The sequence below is a fragment of the Mastacembelus armatus genome, chromosome 16 (assembly GCF_900324485.2).
Source record: "Mastacembelus armatus chromosome 16, fMasArm1.2, whole genome shotgun sequence".
NCBI lineage: Eukaryota > Metazoa > Chordata > Actinopteri > Synbranchiformes > Mastacembelidae > Mastacembelus > Mastacembelus armatus.
This window is the reverse complement of record NC_046648.1, coordinates 20,466,366-20,480,395: the sequence shown is the minus strand read 5'-3', so window position 1 is coordinate 20,480,395 and position 14,030 is coordinate 20,466,366. Positions and strand designations below refer to the sequence as shown.

The 14,030-nt window shown below is 41.2% G+C and overlaps 1 protein-coding gene across 1 annotated transcript in view; it reads left to right on the top strand.

Moving 5' to 3' along the window:
* The first annotated feature begins 436 nt into the window (after nt 1-436).
* Nucleotides 437-14,030, top strand: part of iglon5 (IgLON family member 5) — an 83,794-nt gene continuing 70,200 nt past the window's right edge. The window contains exon 1 of the mRNA XM_026316907.1: nt 437-497. Within this exon, the coding sequence (XP_026172692.1) occupies nt 437-497 (61 nt within the window). The remainder of the gene's footprint in view (nt 498-14,030) is intronic.

Genomic DNA, 14,030 nt, shown 5'->3' with positions numbered 1-14,030 from the left:
TCAGGACGCACACACCACATCCTGTTCTCTGTCAAAAATATATTTATGTCAAGTCATTGGACAGTTTCAATTTGACCTTTTCTTCCCATGCGTGTTCTAAAATATCTCCTCTGTTCTTCAAGGCACTGAGCGCCAAACTAAGTGTCTGGGATATTTGTTTTTGCTGCTTTAATATATTTCTGGCTGATTGTACACAGGGAAATATAAACACCCTGTCCGCTTCTCTCTCTCTCTCCGACGGGGTCATCAAAAGGAAAAGTCAAGAGGATAAGACTGATGTTTTCATCCAGTCACAAGTAGAAGCGTTGGACTATTGCTGTTGACATTCATCCTCTGGCTCGTTTTTATACACAGATTCCCCGCAACGGTGCCGTAAAGGAGGAATACCAAGGCTTTTAGCTGCAAAAGCGAGCAGAAAATCAATCAGAACTCCATCATGGGCTGCCCCCTCTTGCGGAACGCGTTTGTTGGTTTGATCCTGGTTCTACTGTCGAAAGGTACGCTAAGTTCTTTTCGTGCTACTTTAGTGATGTGCTTACGGTTCTGTGCTGCTGCGCCTCTAAGCATGTACCTTCGCCTTTCATTTTCGGAAAACGGTTGTGGAGGTGAATACTAATGATGAGGAGGGGGCTGGGGGGGGGGGGGTCTACCTGCTTGTGAATCACGCGTGTCTGCTGTGCCACTGCGCTCCAGCTTTCCATTTGCTCACACAGACAGATAGACATGTGGAGAGAGAGCTGCTGTGTGCGTTTGTCTGTGCGCGCGCATGCCTGTGTGCGTGAGGGCGTGCGTGTGAGCGCACCGCCAGGTTCATCTCAAAGCCAACCTTATGATTCAGTATAACCAACGAGTAATGCATGTTAATGCATGTTAAGATATTTTCTATGGGAAAAAATAGACTCCCATCTCCAGTCTCCAGTGAACATTCTTTTACGTGACATGAATGGGCAGGTAACCCACGCAGGCGACGCACCACTAGTGCAAAGAGGTTGGAATTGTGCGTGTGTGTGTGTGTGTGTGTGTGTGTCTGTATGGGTGGGGGGTAATGTAAGTTGGGGTAGAAGCAATGCAGAGAGATTCAGGAGAGAACAGCAGTGTTTTGTTCTCTCTTCAAAATCAAGGTCGAGAGAGACAGGCAGAGATAAATGGTGAAGGATGGACAAGTTTTGGGGGGGGGGGGGGGGGGCGGTGGGTCAAACATGAACTGATTGAGTAGTGAAGCCTTAATTCCCTCTTTTATCAGTGGCATAAAACATCTTCACCACAGCTCAACATAAGAGACAAACGCATCTCAGTCAATTCATCTGCTCTAAAATTCCTCCAGTCAAACCCTTTTGATTCAGATGGCATTTTAAACTGCTTCATAATGAATAACAATGAATAACAATAACAGTGTTGTTATGTTGTTGGTGTCTACAGGACATCATGTCATCTCCTTATATTAACATCATGCTACTGGATGTCCCACCATATATTAGCTGTGCATGGCATTCTCACCATGCACTTTAATATCCCCCACACCATCCAGCATGAACACACACACACTCGCACACACACGCACACACACACACAATTACATACACCTGGCTAAATTAGTCCTGCCTTCGTCCTGTGGGGAATCAGTAAATAAATAAATTACTCCAGCCCTTAATAACAATAATTGATGTGTCAGTGCAATAAGATGTGAGGTTAACAACCTGCAGATGCAGAGGGGCTATAGCCTCCTGCTCCTTAGTTCCTTATGGGCAGGAGAGCCAGCTGGTCATGGTTGGCTTGCTACAGCAAGCCCCTTCTCCACAGCGGGGAGAGAGCAGACGGACAGCCCTGCAGGACGTACACAGCACACAAACACAATGAGATCAGCACTACACAAACCAACCCTGCAACCATATTGAGTCTGATTTCAGTGTTCAGCCCTCTGAATTTGTAACCTGTGGGTTTTCTGATGTGAAGGTGTGACCAATCATGTAAGGAATGATTGGATATTGATGTGAGTTGTGCACACTGCAGCACATGTGACTCAGATTCATTTTGGACAGGAATCCCGTTTGCTGCTCTGAGTTGCTGTAGGTCCACAACACAGTCATCTTTTGAGGTGGAAAGCATGCATTATAAAGGGAGAACATGACTGTTAAAAGGGCACCATCCACAGCTTCATAAATCATGCAGCAGTGGAATAATCCGTTGTATCTGTGGCCCTGAGAGTCAGCTCAGTGTGGCATGTGGTTGCTTAAATGCTTCTTCAGCACCACTGTTTAGCAGATTATGTTCGTTATTATTGCTTTAAGACAAATGCATCTGAATGTCTGTAATACTTCTACAGTACTTTATTCATCTGAAGATGTTTTTGCCTATTGACAATGGTTATTAATTTAGCTGCTTCACTTTATGGATAAGAAATATTTATCAAGCGAGAGAGTGCCATTTCATCTTAAGAAACAGCAGAATGTTTTTCAGATGTGCACAATGGCATGCCAGCCTGGCCCTGCCATGGGTATGATGGTCAGCTCCCGGCGTGGTATCATGCGTTTTCCTTAATTCTCTCTTTTTATTTCAAATGTCTGAGGATACTAACTTTAGAAAGGTGAATGACCAAGGGCCCACACATACATGCAGTTACATATCTGCATAATTCTGGCACACAAGTTGTGTTTAATTAATCAAAACTCATTTCATCTATTAGACCAGACAATGTGCAGCTTTGGTGTTTTCCTGATGATGGAACATTAAGTGAAGATATCCATACATACCTCTACATGAAATTGAACAATTTACTCTTTACTCAGAGGACTGCTGTTATGACAGAAACCTGCAAGATCTGATAATGAGAATAATGTTGTCATTGAGTCAGTGAAAAGTGAAGATGACAAGAGAAATTGTTTCTGCTTATAACGCTGCATAGGTCACAGCAGAGGAAGTTTAGGGTATTAGAGGACACCATTTTAATGCTAGATTTAGTTGTTTAAGAAACAGATTTCTGCCATCAATGCAATTATGACAGGAAATCCCACTTTTACACTGAACAAAGTGTGTTGTGATGGAGGATCTGTAAAAGGAGGTAGACAGGGCAGAAACACAGGTGAAAAGAGGCAGGGTAGCTTTGTATCCCATTATCCTTGTTTCAGCAACATATGGGGCCAAGTGGGGTCAATGCACACTGCACATGTTAGCATGCAGACACCCTCCTTCTATCCTGGCCCCTCACACAGACACACACACACGCACATATACACATTCAACTGGATCACCCGTCTTGGCTTGGAGATGAAGCGCAAGAAGATGCCAGCATCAACAGATGCCTTGCGCTCCTGTTCTGGAGGGGCCTCTGCTTTTTGTGCCTCCCTTTGAAATCCATGGTTTCTGTGTTGTGTTGTTCTCCATGTTTGGCTTAGAAAAGCTTTGCCATTTTGGCAGGTTTTATTTATCTGCAAGTGTTGGAGTGAGAGGGCCTGGATTTGGTCTCAAGAGCCCCAGGGATGAGGGTTGGATATTTAACTAGCCTGAAGTGCGTCTGTGGTTTGACTGTTTTTCCCCTAGATTTCACTTTTTCTCTTTTTCTTGTTGCTGTGTGGTGGCCTATGGTGCAGTACATCCAACATCTTCCACTGACTCTATTCCTCACACACGGTGGAGCCAAGTTAATACCTCAAGAAAATCCAGCTGTGTTTTGACCCAGGACTAGCAGATACAGGTGCTGTGTTGGAAAACAAATAGGTGAGTTTGATATATCAAAAGTAAAACTCATCACCAACTTGATAAAGAAGCTATGTGGTGAATAAATCATGGTGTACTAGCAAAGAGGTTTGAGACATGTTTTTTATTTAGTAACTTGTTGACATATCTAAGTCAACAAGTGCTGTTATTTTAAAGCCATCAGAGTGACAACCAACTTCAGATTTTTTATGTTAAAGCATATGAAACATGTTGAAGATTTTACTCTGATTGACTGAAACAGCTACTGTACCATGGTTTTAGCCTGGTGAATATAGTGCAAATAAGTACAGTATTTTTATTGGATTTCAAGATGTCAAGGATTCACATCAAGGATACAACCAGTTCACTTCAGTCTTTATTGTCCCATGGTGGATTGACTTGCAGTATCAATAGCAAAAACATATATCAAAACCAAGTTAAGTAAGAACAAGTTGGAAACAAAAAGACAATATGATAGGACATGAACATGACATTTTGTGGTCCTATTGCACATAGTAAAAAAAAAAAAAGAATTAATTATTTGCATCTGATTGTGCGGAGTCTGTGCTGCCCCTCTAAAATTCTCTCAAATTCTTAATTCAGTCCTGGCAGGTATCAGTAGCAATATGTAAGGACCAGGAAAGAAAATGTTTTTGAGTTTCATTCATTCTCATTGCAGCGTTTCTAAATCTAAGATGTAAAGACCAAGTGATCCATGACCATGTAGGCTGAAGCAGAGCTCTGCATCGTGTAGTGTTAGGAGCTTTCTGGGCAGAGCGGTGACTGAGAGGTCACAGGTTCAAATTCTTTTGAGGAGGCTTAGTCACAGTGTTGCTGCAAACAGTAGGCAGTTGTAGCACCACATTGATGCCCTTGAGATTTTTGCTGTTGGTTTTGATAAACAGTTCACTGGGCTCCACATATTGGTTCGGGGGTTTGGCAATTACACATAGTGTCAGTGTCATAAATAATGATTACAGCAAGGCTTGTTTGCAATTATAATTACAGTTATAATATATGGAGTTCAGTGTAATGGAAAGGAACTGGGACCGCTTTCAACTCGGGACAGGTAGTTATACTGTGTTTAATTACTGTAGTAATTTGCTTCGTTACAACCTCCCCTCGTCTTCCCTGTGTCTCAGTCACAGCTTAAAGACCTGCGTTGGTCTGAGTGTGAATACAGCATTAACATGAGCTGTGGATTCTCACTGTAACAAATGAAAAATGGTTATGTTTTATTTAGTGCAAGGGTAGGATCATTCAAGAGGGAGCAGAGTGGCTGTAGAAGCATGAGTAAGTGGCAGCTCGTGTACTCCTATCAACTGCAGCCCACGCGCGCACACACAAATACACACACAGACAGAAGCAAATGTATGCATACATACACTGTGGAATAGCTCTTTTACTTGGGCCAGTGAGAAGATGAATTTCGACAATTCCTGCACTAAAGGTGTGAGCAGTAAATCAATGGAAAGCCAATGGAGCCCAGCCATGAGGGAGACGAGGGGACGTCTTTATATATATATATACGCATCAGGGGGGTTATTAATAACTCTCATTGATCTCTTTTCAATAGTGTTCATATGGAGAAAATCAAAGCTCCCTGAGTACAGTGAACATTTCTTCCCTTTGGTTTTCAAAGATTGAGTCCACACTGCAGATTGAGCTGTCTGTAGGGAAAAGTGAGGGAGGAAAAGGCATGTCTCTTGTTTGGTGATGTCCATGTTACATGTTTAAAAGGAATGAAGGGGGAGAGAGTGCTGTGTGACTTTCCTGCCTCTATTCCTCTTCCTTCTAGTCTTTTTTTGTACCAGGGAGTTACATGTAGCATCATGGGAAACACAGTCCAGATTAGTGTAGGCAGTGTGTCCTAGGGGAGCTGGGAGGGACTAGGGTCCCGCTTGTCTCCCTGTCCTCATTACCAAAAGACAGGCAGCCTGCCGGCAAATCAGTGGAAAAGGCTCAGGCACTAATGCACACCATGCCTAGTGATGGGACTTAGCCTTTTGTGTGTGTGTTTTATGTCTCAGCATATGTTTATATGTGTGATCCTTGTGTGTGTGTCTGTAAGTTTAATCATTTGTGCTACAACAGAAGGCCTGAGAGAAACATTAGTTTCAAGCGACTTCTGGATTGCTTGCCGTTAGACTAACCTCAAAACTCCCGGTTAACTGCGCTGATATTTACCACAGGGACATACGATAGCACGAAAGCCCTTTAATTATGCAGAGATAACGTCAGATTCATCAGTGAATCCATTTAGTCCAGTGGTAACACTGCTACCATTGTAATTAGAATTGCTTAGGGCATTGTTGCCATGACTACTACTACTTCAATAGCCTGCAGTTGTGTACAACTTCCTTTACACTGACAAAAAAAGAGCTGCACCTTGGTGTTTCCTGTCAGCAACCCCCTGCAGCGGATGCCATCATCAAAATATGCCGAACAATCCACCTGTCTCACGGCTCAATCTGTGCCGCATCTGTTCTTGCTGCAGCTGACGCTGTTGTTCTCACATTTGCCTTCATCCCGCCCTCGTGCCTCTTGTTTTGTTTACACAGGTAAAACTACTGGGAGCAACAAATGCTAAATAACGGTTTCATGTTGTGGATTTTCAGCCCCTCCGCCGCCTCTGACATCTCATGGTGCTGAAGGTGTTTCTGGGTCTGTGCAGAGGGGAAGGGAGGGCAAGAGGGAACAGAGGGAAATAAATAAAACTGAGGAAAACAGATCAATAAATATTTCAGCAGCTGCTCCCTTCACAGACTTCTCCTGAAGCCATAAGTGGTGGAGAGAGAGAGACTGAGAGGGAGGGATGGATAAAGTGCAAGAAAGACGGAGAACAGGGGTAATTGTGTTCCAGACTCTCATTCACAGTGAGAGAGAGAGATGGAGGGTGAAAGAGAGACAGAGAATGCCCATAATTGTGTCCCACACTTTAATAGACAGAGAGAGAAGGCATGAGTGTGGGGTGGAGAAGCGACACAGGGTGTGCTAACGAGCACCACATACCAATACTGTCTCCTATGGGAACAAAAAAAAAAGGCATACGAGAGGCTGGGCCCCTGGACTTTGGCACTACATAATAGTGACTGTAAAAATCTCTCTTTTCTTGACTTTCACATAATTCTAATTCCTGTCAGGAGTTAGCAACAGACTGTGTGGGTGTGTAGCTTGTGCAGCAAGCAGTTCTAAATGATAATGAGCCGGTCAGCAGCTGAGATAATAACCATGTTGCTGTGAATGAGGCGTGGCCAACATCAGTGCCACCACGCTCCAATCATCAGCTGATATGTCCTCATATTGCCATGAAATTTGCACACACAAGACGTATATTACATGCAACGTGTGCAGTGTGATATGCATGTTTAATGCAGAGTGTGAGAAGCAGCTGAGGGAAAAAGACAGAGGGAGCTTATGAGAGTGGACAGGCCCGAAAGATGGAAGAGTTATGAAAAAATGATTGAAGAAGGGCTGCTGGGAGGGAGCGAGGGAAGGGAGACAGATGGTGTGAGGGAGGAAGGGGAGGAGGGATTCAAAGACCTGCAACAGGCAGTGATCGAGATGGATTGGTTGTGCAGGCAGATGATTAGGTGGCATAAAAAACATGGCAGGTTTATCCTGCCAATGAAAACTGTGTTTGGGTGATAGTGTTGTGAGTGGGAGGGGTAAAATTGTTTGAGGGTCACTTGTTGTGTGGTATTGCTGCATTAAGGAGCTGGAGCTAATGTGGTATGCCAGTGGTTAGGGAGTCATTCCAGTGAGACAGCACACCTCTAATAAGATGCTCATGCAGTGCGCCCACATCATGAGTGGTTTGTCAAGAATTCACAGGATACATAAATTAGATTTAGATACTCTTTGTAATTGTCAGTAAAGACAACAATAAAATACCATCACTACATGTTTTGGTTTTGCTATTTGGAAAGCTTCATAATTAGGAAAACAAACAATCCCCAGTGGTAGACAGGGCTTTGTGTCCACTGTGAGTTTATGATTAAGAGATATGCCAGAATTCTCCTGTCATTTAAGGCCAGCACGTGGCTCCCACTCCAGCTGTGACGGTGCTGGTGGGAATTTCTTGTAATAAAGTGCCCATATTAGCACGACATCCTGACAGTAAAGACTCAGTTAGGCAGAGTTTTACGAAAGGCTGTGACAGCTCCATAAACAGACTTACAGGAAACGTTCAACAGTTTCTTCAAAGATTTTGATTTCCTTCTCAGTGTCCTTGGGGTATTAGATGTTAAAATTGGGACACACATTTTGAAGAAAAAGATCAAAGTAATATTCTTTGAAGAAAATATATTTGTAGTATTGTGATACTATTGTGGTAATTGGGATGTTAGGTGAGATTTCATCAAACATTTGTGCAGCAATAGACTATTAATTGGGTTAGGGGGAAGAAGATGCTGTGTTATTGTGTTATGATATTTCACTAATTAGATGTGGGGTTGGATAATGCTAAAAGCCTGTGCTGCTTTTCCCAGTTTTGTAATACAGAGTGAAATTTCATTAGTGTTTGGACCTGCATGTGGGTGGTTGTGCACAGTATTCAACTCAGACATCATTTAAAATATTTCAAGGATATGGTGTAGCTTTCAGCTGTGCTTCGATCACATTGTTCCTTTTTTCATTGTGGGATATGGGTGAATAATGCTATAATGCTAATTTGTTGTCTAATATTACTGGGGTGCCAGTGTGATTTCAGCTCAGAAATCCCTTTCTTTGTTGAGACATTTCAAGGCTATGCTGCAAAATGCAAAATATCATTCCAGAAATGGAAGTCAAATTTTGAATAAACATTACTGTCCGTGCTGAGCTGCTGTCTACTCCTAATTGCAACAGTTATTGCAGTTTAAGAGAACATGTAAATGTATCAATAAAAACTATTTTCAGAACCTGATATTTCATTTTATTCAAAGTGCTCTGGGTTAATGCTGCATTTGATATACTGAAAAAGTGCCAAATTTATTGAATACATAAAATCATACATTTTACCAACCCATCCATTAGCCATACCAGCTGACACTAGGTAAGATGTGCCGTATAGGTCGCCCCCCCCCCCATAGAAATGAAATCATTTTGTCACTGCAGCATAACATCACACTGTTTTCCCCATTAAGGGGGTACCGGCTGTATCGATGTGACCTTTATCTGGCCAGCAGACCTCCAATTCCATTAAGAAATAATGAAGGTGTCAGAAAAGGGCAATTAGTTGCTTAATGTTGGGCAACAGTACTCCAATACAACATATTTTTGCTGACAAGTCAATATCTATACCAGATTGAGACACACTAAAAGATATTTGAGTTTTTTCTTGATTTTGGGCTGTGTCATTTTGAAAAAGAAAAATATTTTTCTGAGATAGACAGGTTGGAAAAATATGCAATAGAATGCCTTTAAACAGGACTATAAAATGGAAAAAAAAAAAAAACAGTGTGCTGAACGGACACCATTTGCAAACAAATTGTGATAAGGTTCCAGATAAAAAAAATTGAGTTTTGCAAAGGAAAAAATAAAAATCTTTTTTCAGTATAAAACCCACAGTGCTGAAGATCTAAATCAAATATATCTAAATCAGAGAAAATAAACTGTCCAGTTCAACACGTATTAAACTTAATGTTGGCCTTTTATTGTAAATATCAGCTTTATCAAACCTTCTGTTATGTTTGTTTGTTATTTTGGGTTTGACAGCTGTAATCAGAATTGATCTGGATACTGCAGGGAGGCAGTTAAATCAAACATGACAAATGTGGGCCAGACAGTGCAGGTGTTTTCTCAATCAGGCTGACGTGATTGATTCTTTCACGAATCCATCATTATCAAGCTGTATTGACACTGGGTTTCTATTAAGATTTTTTTTTCTTTTTTGGGAGGTGGGGTGGCAGGTAGAAAACAGCTGATCGACTACAGTTCAAAGTGTTTTTGCAAAACATTGCATTTCAATTCAGCCCTACAGTTAAAGAGCATATATAAATATATAAATAAATAAAAATGTTGGAGGGAATTCTGGTAGTGATATTGATTTTCCTTTAATTAGTTTTTTTTTTACCATACTAGTTTTATGTGGTGAATTAATGTGAGGACTTATGATGCCTTAAGGTAAAATTATTTCAGACCATTAAAACAATGACATCATTAACTATATGTAATGGATTGCACCTTATTAAAACATGATTTGTCACTAAAACTTTGTATGAAGTCTGAATAAATATGTTTGATTTCATGGAGTTAATAAGAACTGTTCAGCCACAGCCTGTTATTTAATACCTCCTTTCTGTTCCCTGCATCACAGTGAGGTTTTTATTCTCAAGTATATAGATGTCTGTTGTCAGGATTTTGACAGTAGTGCAGTTTTTTTTCTTAAAGCAGGACTTCTAAATGAGCAGAGATTCTCTTTTATATAAGTGTGCTGCGCAGGCTGAAAGCAAAGATGGCACAACACAAGTTGTCAAACCCTATAGGCTGGATGGCTTTGAAATTCTATGTGCTTGAAATGGCAACATTTCAATTCAGAAAACAGCAATTACACAGTCAAACATGAAAGTGGATAAAATAGCATTACAGAAATGCCACATTTATTATAATATAAAACCCAGTTAGTTTGTGTTCTATAAGTTGTGCTTTAGTGCTCAGCCCCAGAACCCCTCAGTCTTCTTAACGTGCCCACTCACACATTGTTGCTTTCAGCTCAAACTTTCAGACATAAGTGCACAACCTAAGGCCATCTGCTTTTTTCTAGAGAATATCGACATGTGATAAAGTACAATCAGAGCTGTCAGCCTTCTGTGTCTGCCCTGATTACCTGGGGACCACCTCATCTTCAAAACTTGTAATAAAAGATGTGGTTTCCCTGTGGTGCTGCAGTAACATACTCCCTTTGCGGCAGGTTTAATGAGAGTGACCAGATATTAATAACTCTACTCATGCCATGCTTATTAAAAGGTAACACCATCCAATAGTCTATCCAGGAAGTACGCTACAGCACATGTTGGGAGATGATGATAATGTATGACTGTAAAGAGCCTTGAGGATCATTTTTATTGTGATTTGATGCTATACATGCAAATAAAATTGAATTCAAACTTGACATAAAACTGGCATCACCATTGTGATCATTATAACACAGATATAATAAATACCAATATTTTTCCAACACCTGTATATGTATTAATATAGCAAATGTATGTACATTTTCATATAAATGAATCACATGGTATCCAACTTCTGTGTCTTACATCAGATGGTTAACATTCTTTTTTGTGAAATTCAATTCAGTTCAGATAACACAATTTCTTTTTCATATATAAAAGCAGTGTAGGGCACTTCACTCAATAGAACTAGTCGTACAAATGATAACTGTAACTAACCGTCAACATGACGTGATATTACAAGTATCTCCAAAGTGGAAAAAGTGGATCACATTATGATGATGCTAATTTTCTCATGCAAAGGTGTGTGAAATCAGTTAGCATTTGGCATTAGGTCATGATTATTATGATTATTATAAGTTGATTATTCTGCCTCTGTACTATGCCAGCTATGCTGGAAACAAAGAATGTAAAAAAAGGAGAAGTAACTGGCTGGGATGGAAAGCTTAAGGCCACTCCTGGGATGGACTGTGCTTTCCACAAAGGATGGATGAGTCAGATTGAGTTGGTTGAGAGAGAAGCACACCATATGGAGGTCTATGCCTGGCCTTGGTGGGCTGTTTTATTTATTAGTCCTGCCAGGTTGGTTGCTGCATTCATTTCATGCCTTTGTTACTTCACCTGCAACTTCTGTTAAAGCTGCTAATGTTAAGTAGCAACACAAACAGCAGAAAAGCTCAGTAAAGCAATACCAATGTGGGATTTATTTTAATTACAAGTGATTAATAATATCTTTGATTTTTTCATAGTAGCCTTAAACTTCAGATCTTGGCAGTTTGATTGCATATATCCCAGTTTCATATATTCTGTGTTGAATACCCATGTGCTTTGATATAACCACAAACTCCTGGTTTGAACAGCAGAATCCCAACATAACTAAATGTGACATATCAACTCGGCAGTTCTGCACTGACTAATATTAACTTACATCATGTTCCCTGGCTAGGATGTTAGCTTTATTGCTGTTCCTTGCAGTTACTCATCGTGTCATTCACCTTTGAATCACTGATTGATTAAGGGAGCATCTTTTAGAGTGGAAACACAACATTTTAGGGACAAAATATATTCAATGTGACAAACCTCCATTTCCAGAATAAGACAGAAAATATGCAGCTGTTGGATTTGTGTTGCATGCAAATCAGACTGACACATCTGCTGTACCACATGCTCAAATAATTGGGTCAGAAAGGTGAATTCTTTGTAAATTGCTAATGACAAACCAAACTGAAGGGTGGTGGAGTCTAGTGGCTCAAGAGAGGACAAGAATAAAGTGAGAAGGCTGATCTCTTGAGCAATCAGTGAGAATCAGTTTGGAGGGGAAGAAGCTCACAGATGCAAGTTTTTGTCTCATTTTGAAAACAAACTATAAACAAGAAATAAGCCCAGCCTCAAGCATCCAAAAAATAAGTCATGCCCTTACAATTTGACACAAACCCAATACCCAGGTGCTAAATCTACCGTTTCTCCTTTGCAGGTTGCCACAAATAAGGGAAGTGTGCAACAAGTGTGTCTGAGAACTGAATCCCCACTTGGCCTCTTTTTGTGTCTGCAATAGAATGACCTACCAGTGCAAAAGATTGTCCCTGATCCAGGTGCTCAGCCCTGGTCTAGAAACGGCTCTCCCTTCTTTTTTTTCTTATTCCTGCTCCCTTATCAAACAGACAGCCACTGCTAAAAGATTCATGCATGTGGACTTTGAGTCATTAAAGAATGATCCAGAGAAAAGCTGTTTTTTCACCCTTGTAATGAAATCCAATATTCACAAAATGGATTTTCCTCTTTACTCTCCCACTCACTCTAACCACAGATGTGTGTTTCGTGGTGTATTTAGTCTGTGTTTACACAGCCTTGTTAGGGTTAATGGTATCCTAAAGGTGCATTTTTAGGCCACCCACTTAATTACATGGGGTTGACAGATGACCTTGCCATACATTACCTGTGTAAAGCAACACAGTCAGGGCATAACTGAACTTTTCTAAGATTGAAGTTAGAGTAAAGACCAGTTAATCAAAGCATGCAACTACCAGCTACTACCAGCTTCCAGTTAGAGGTAACAAGCATACACCAAGCATTGGTAAATCTGTATTTAAAAACCAAACTTTGCTAATTCTGCCAGCCAGAAGGAGCTGCATTGTCTCTTTGTAGATTTGGAAAAAGCTCATGACAGGGTGCCAAGAGAGGAGCTGTGGTTTTGTATGAGGAAGTCTGGAGTGGCAAAGAAGTATGTTCGAGTGGTGCAGGACATGTATGAGAGCTGTAAGACAGTGGTGAGGTGTGCTGTAGGGGTGACAGAGGACTTCAAGATGGAGGTGGGACCAGGGAGCAGCAAAATCTAGAGAGGTGGAGGTTTGCTCTGGAAAGGAGAGGAATGAAGGTTAGCTGCAGTAAAACAGAGTACATGTGTGTAAATGAGAGGGACTCAAGCAGAATGGTGAGGTTACAGGAAGTAGAGGGGAAGAAGGTGGAGGATTTTAAGTACCTAGGGTCAACAGTCCAGAGCAACAGAGAGTGTGGAAAAGAAGAGAAGAGACATGTGCAAGCAGGTTGGAACGGGTGGAGGGAAGTGTCAGGTGTGATGTGTGACAAAAGAATGAAAGGAAAGGTGGACAAGACAGTGGTGAGACCAGCAATGTTGTCTGGTTTAGAGACAATGGCACTGAGAAAAAGACAGGAGGCAGAGCTGGAGGTAGCAGAGCTGAAGATGTTGAGGTTCTCTCTGGGAGTGACGAGGATGGATAGGATCAGGAATGAGGACATCAGAGGGACAGCTCATGTTAGATGTTTTGGAGAAAACGCCAGGGAAGCCAGATTGAGATGGTTTGGACATGTTCAGAGGAGGGACAGTGAATCCATTGGTAAAAGGATGCTGAGGTTAGAGCTGCCAGGAAGGAGGCCTAGAGGAAGACCAAAGAGGAGGTTCTTGGATGTAGTGAAGGAGGACATGAGGATAGTTGGTGTGGGTGAGGAGGATACAGAGGATAGGGTTAAATGGAGGCAGATGATTCGCTGTGGTGACTCCTGAAGGGAGCAGCCGAAAGGAAAAGAAGAAGATGCTAATTCTGCCAATAAAATAGTACTAATACTAAATAATTTTCATACAACATCATTGTGTCAACCAGCATGTGTAAAGTTTCAAATTTCTGAAAATACCATTGTACCATTATACTATATTGGTAATTATAT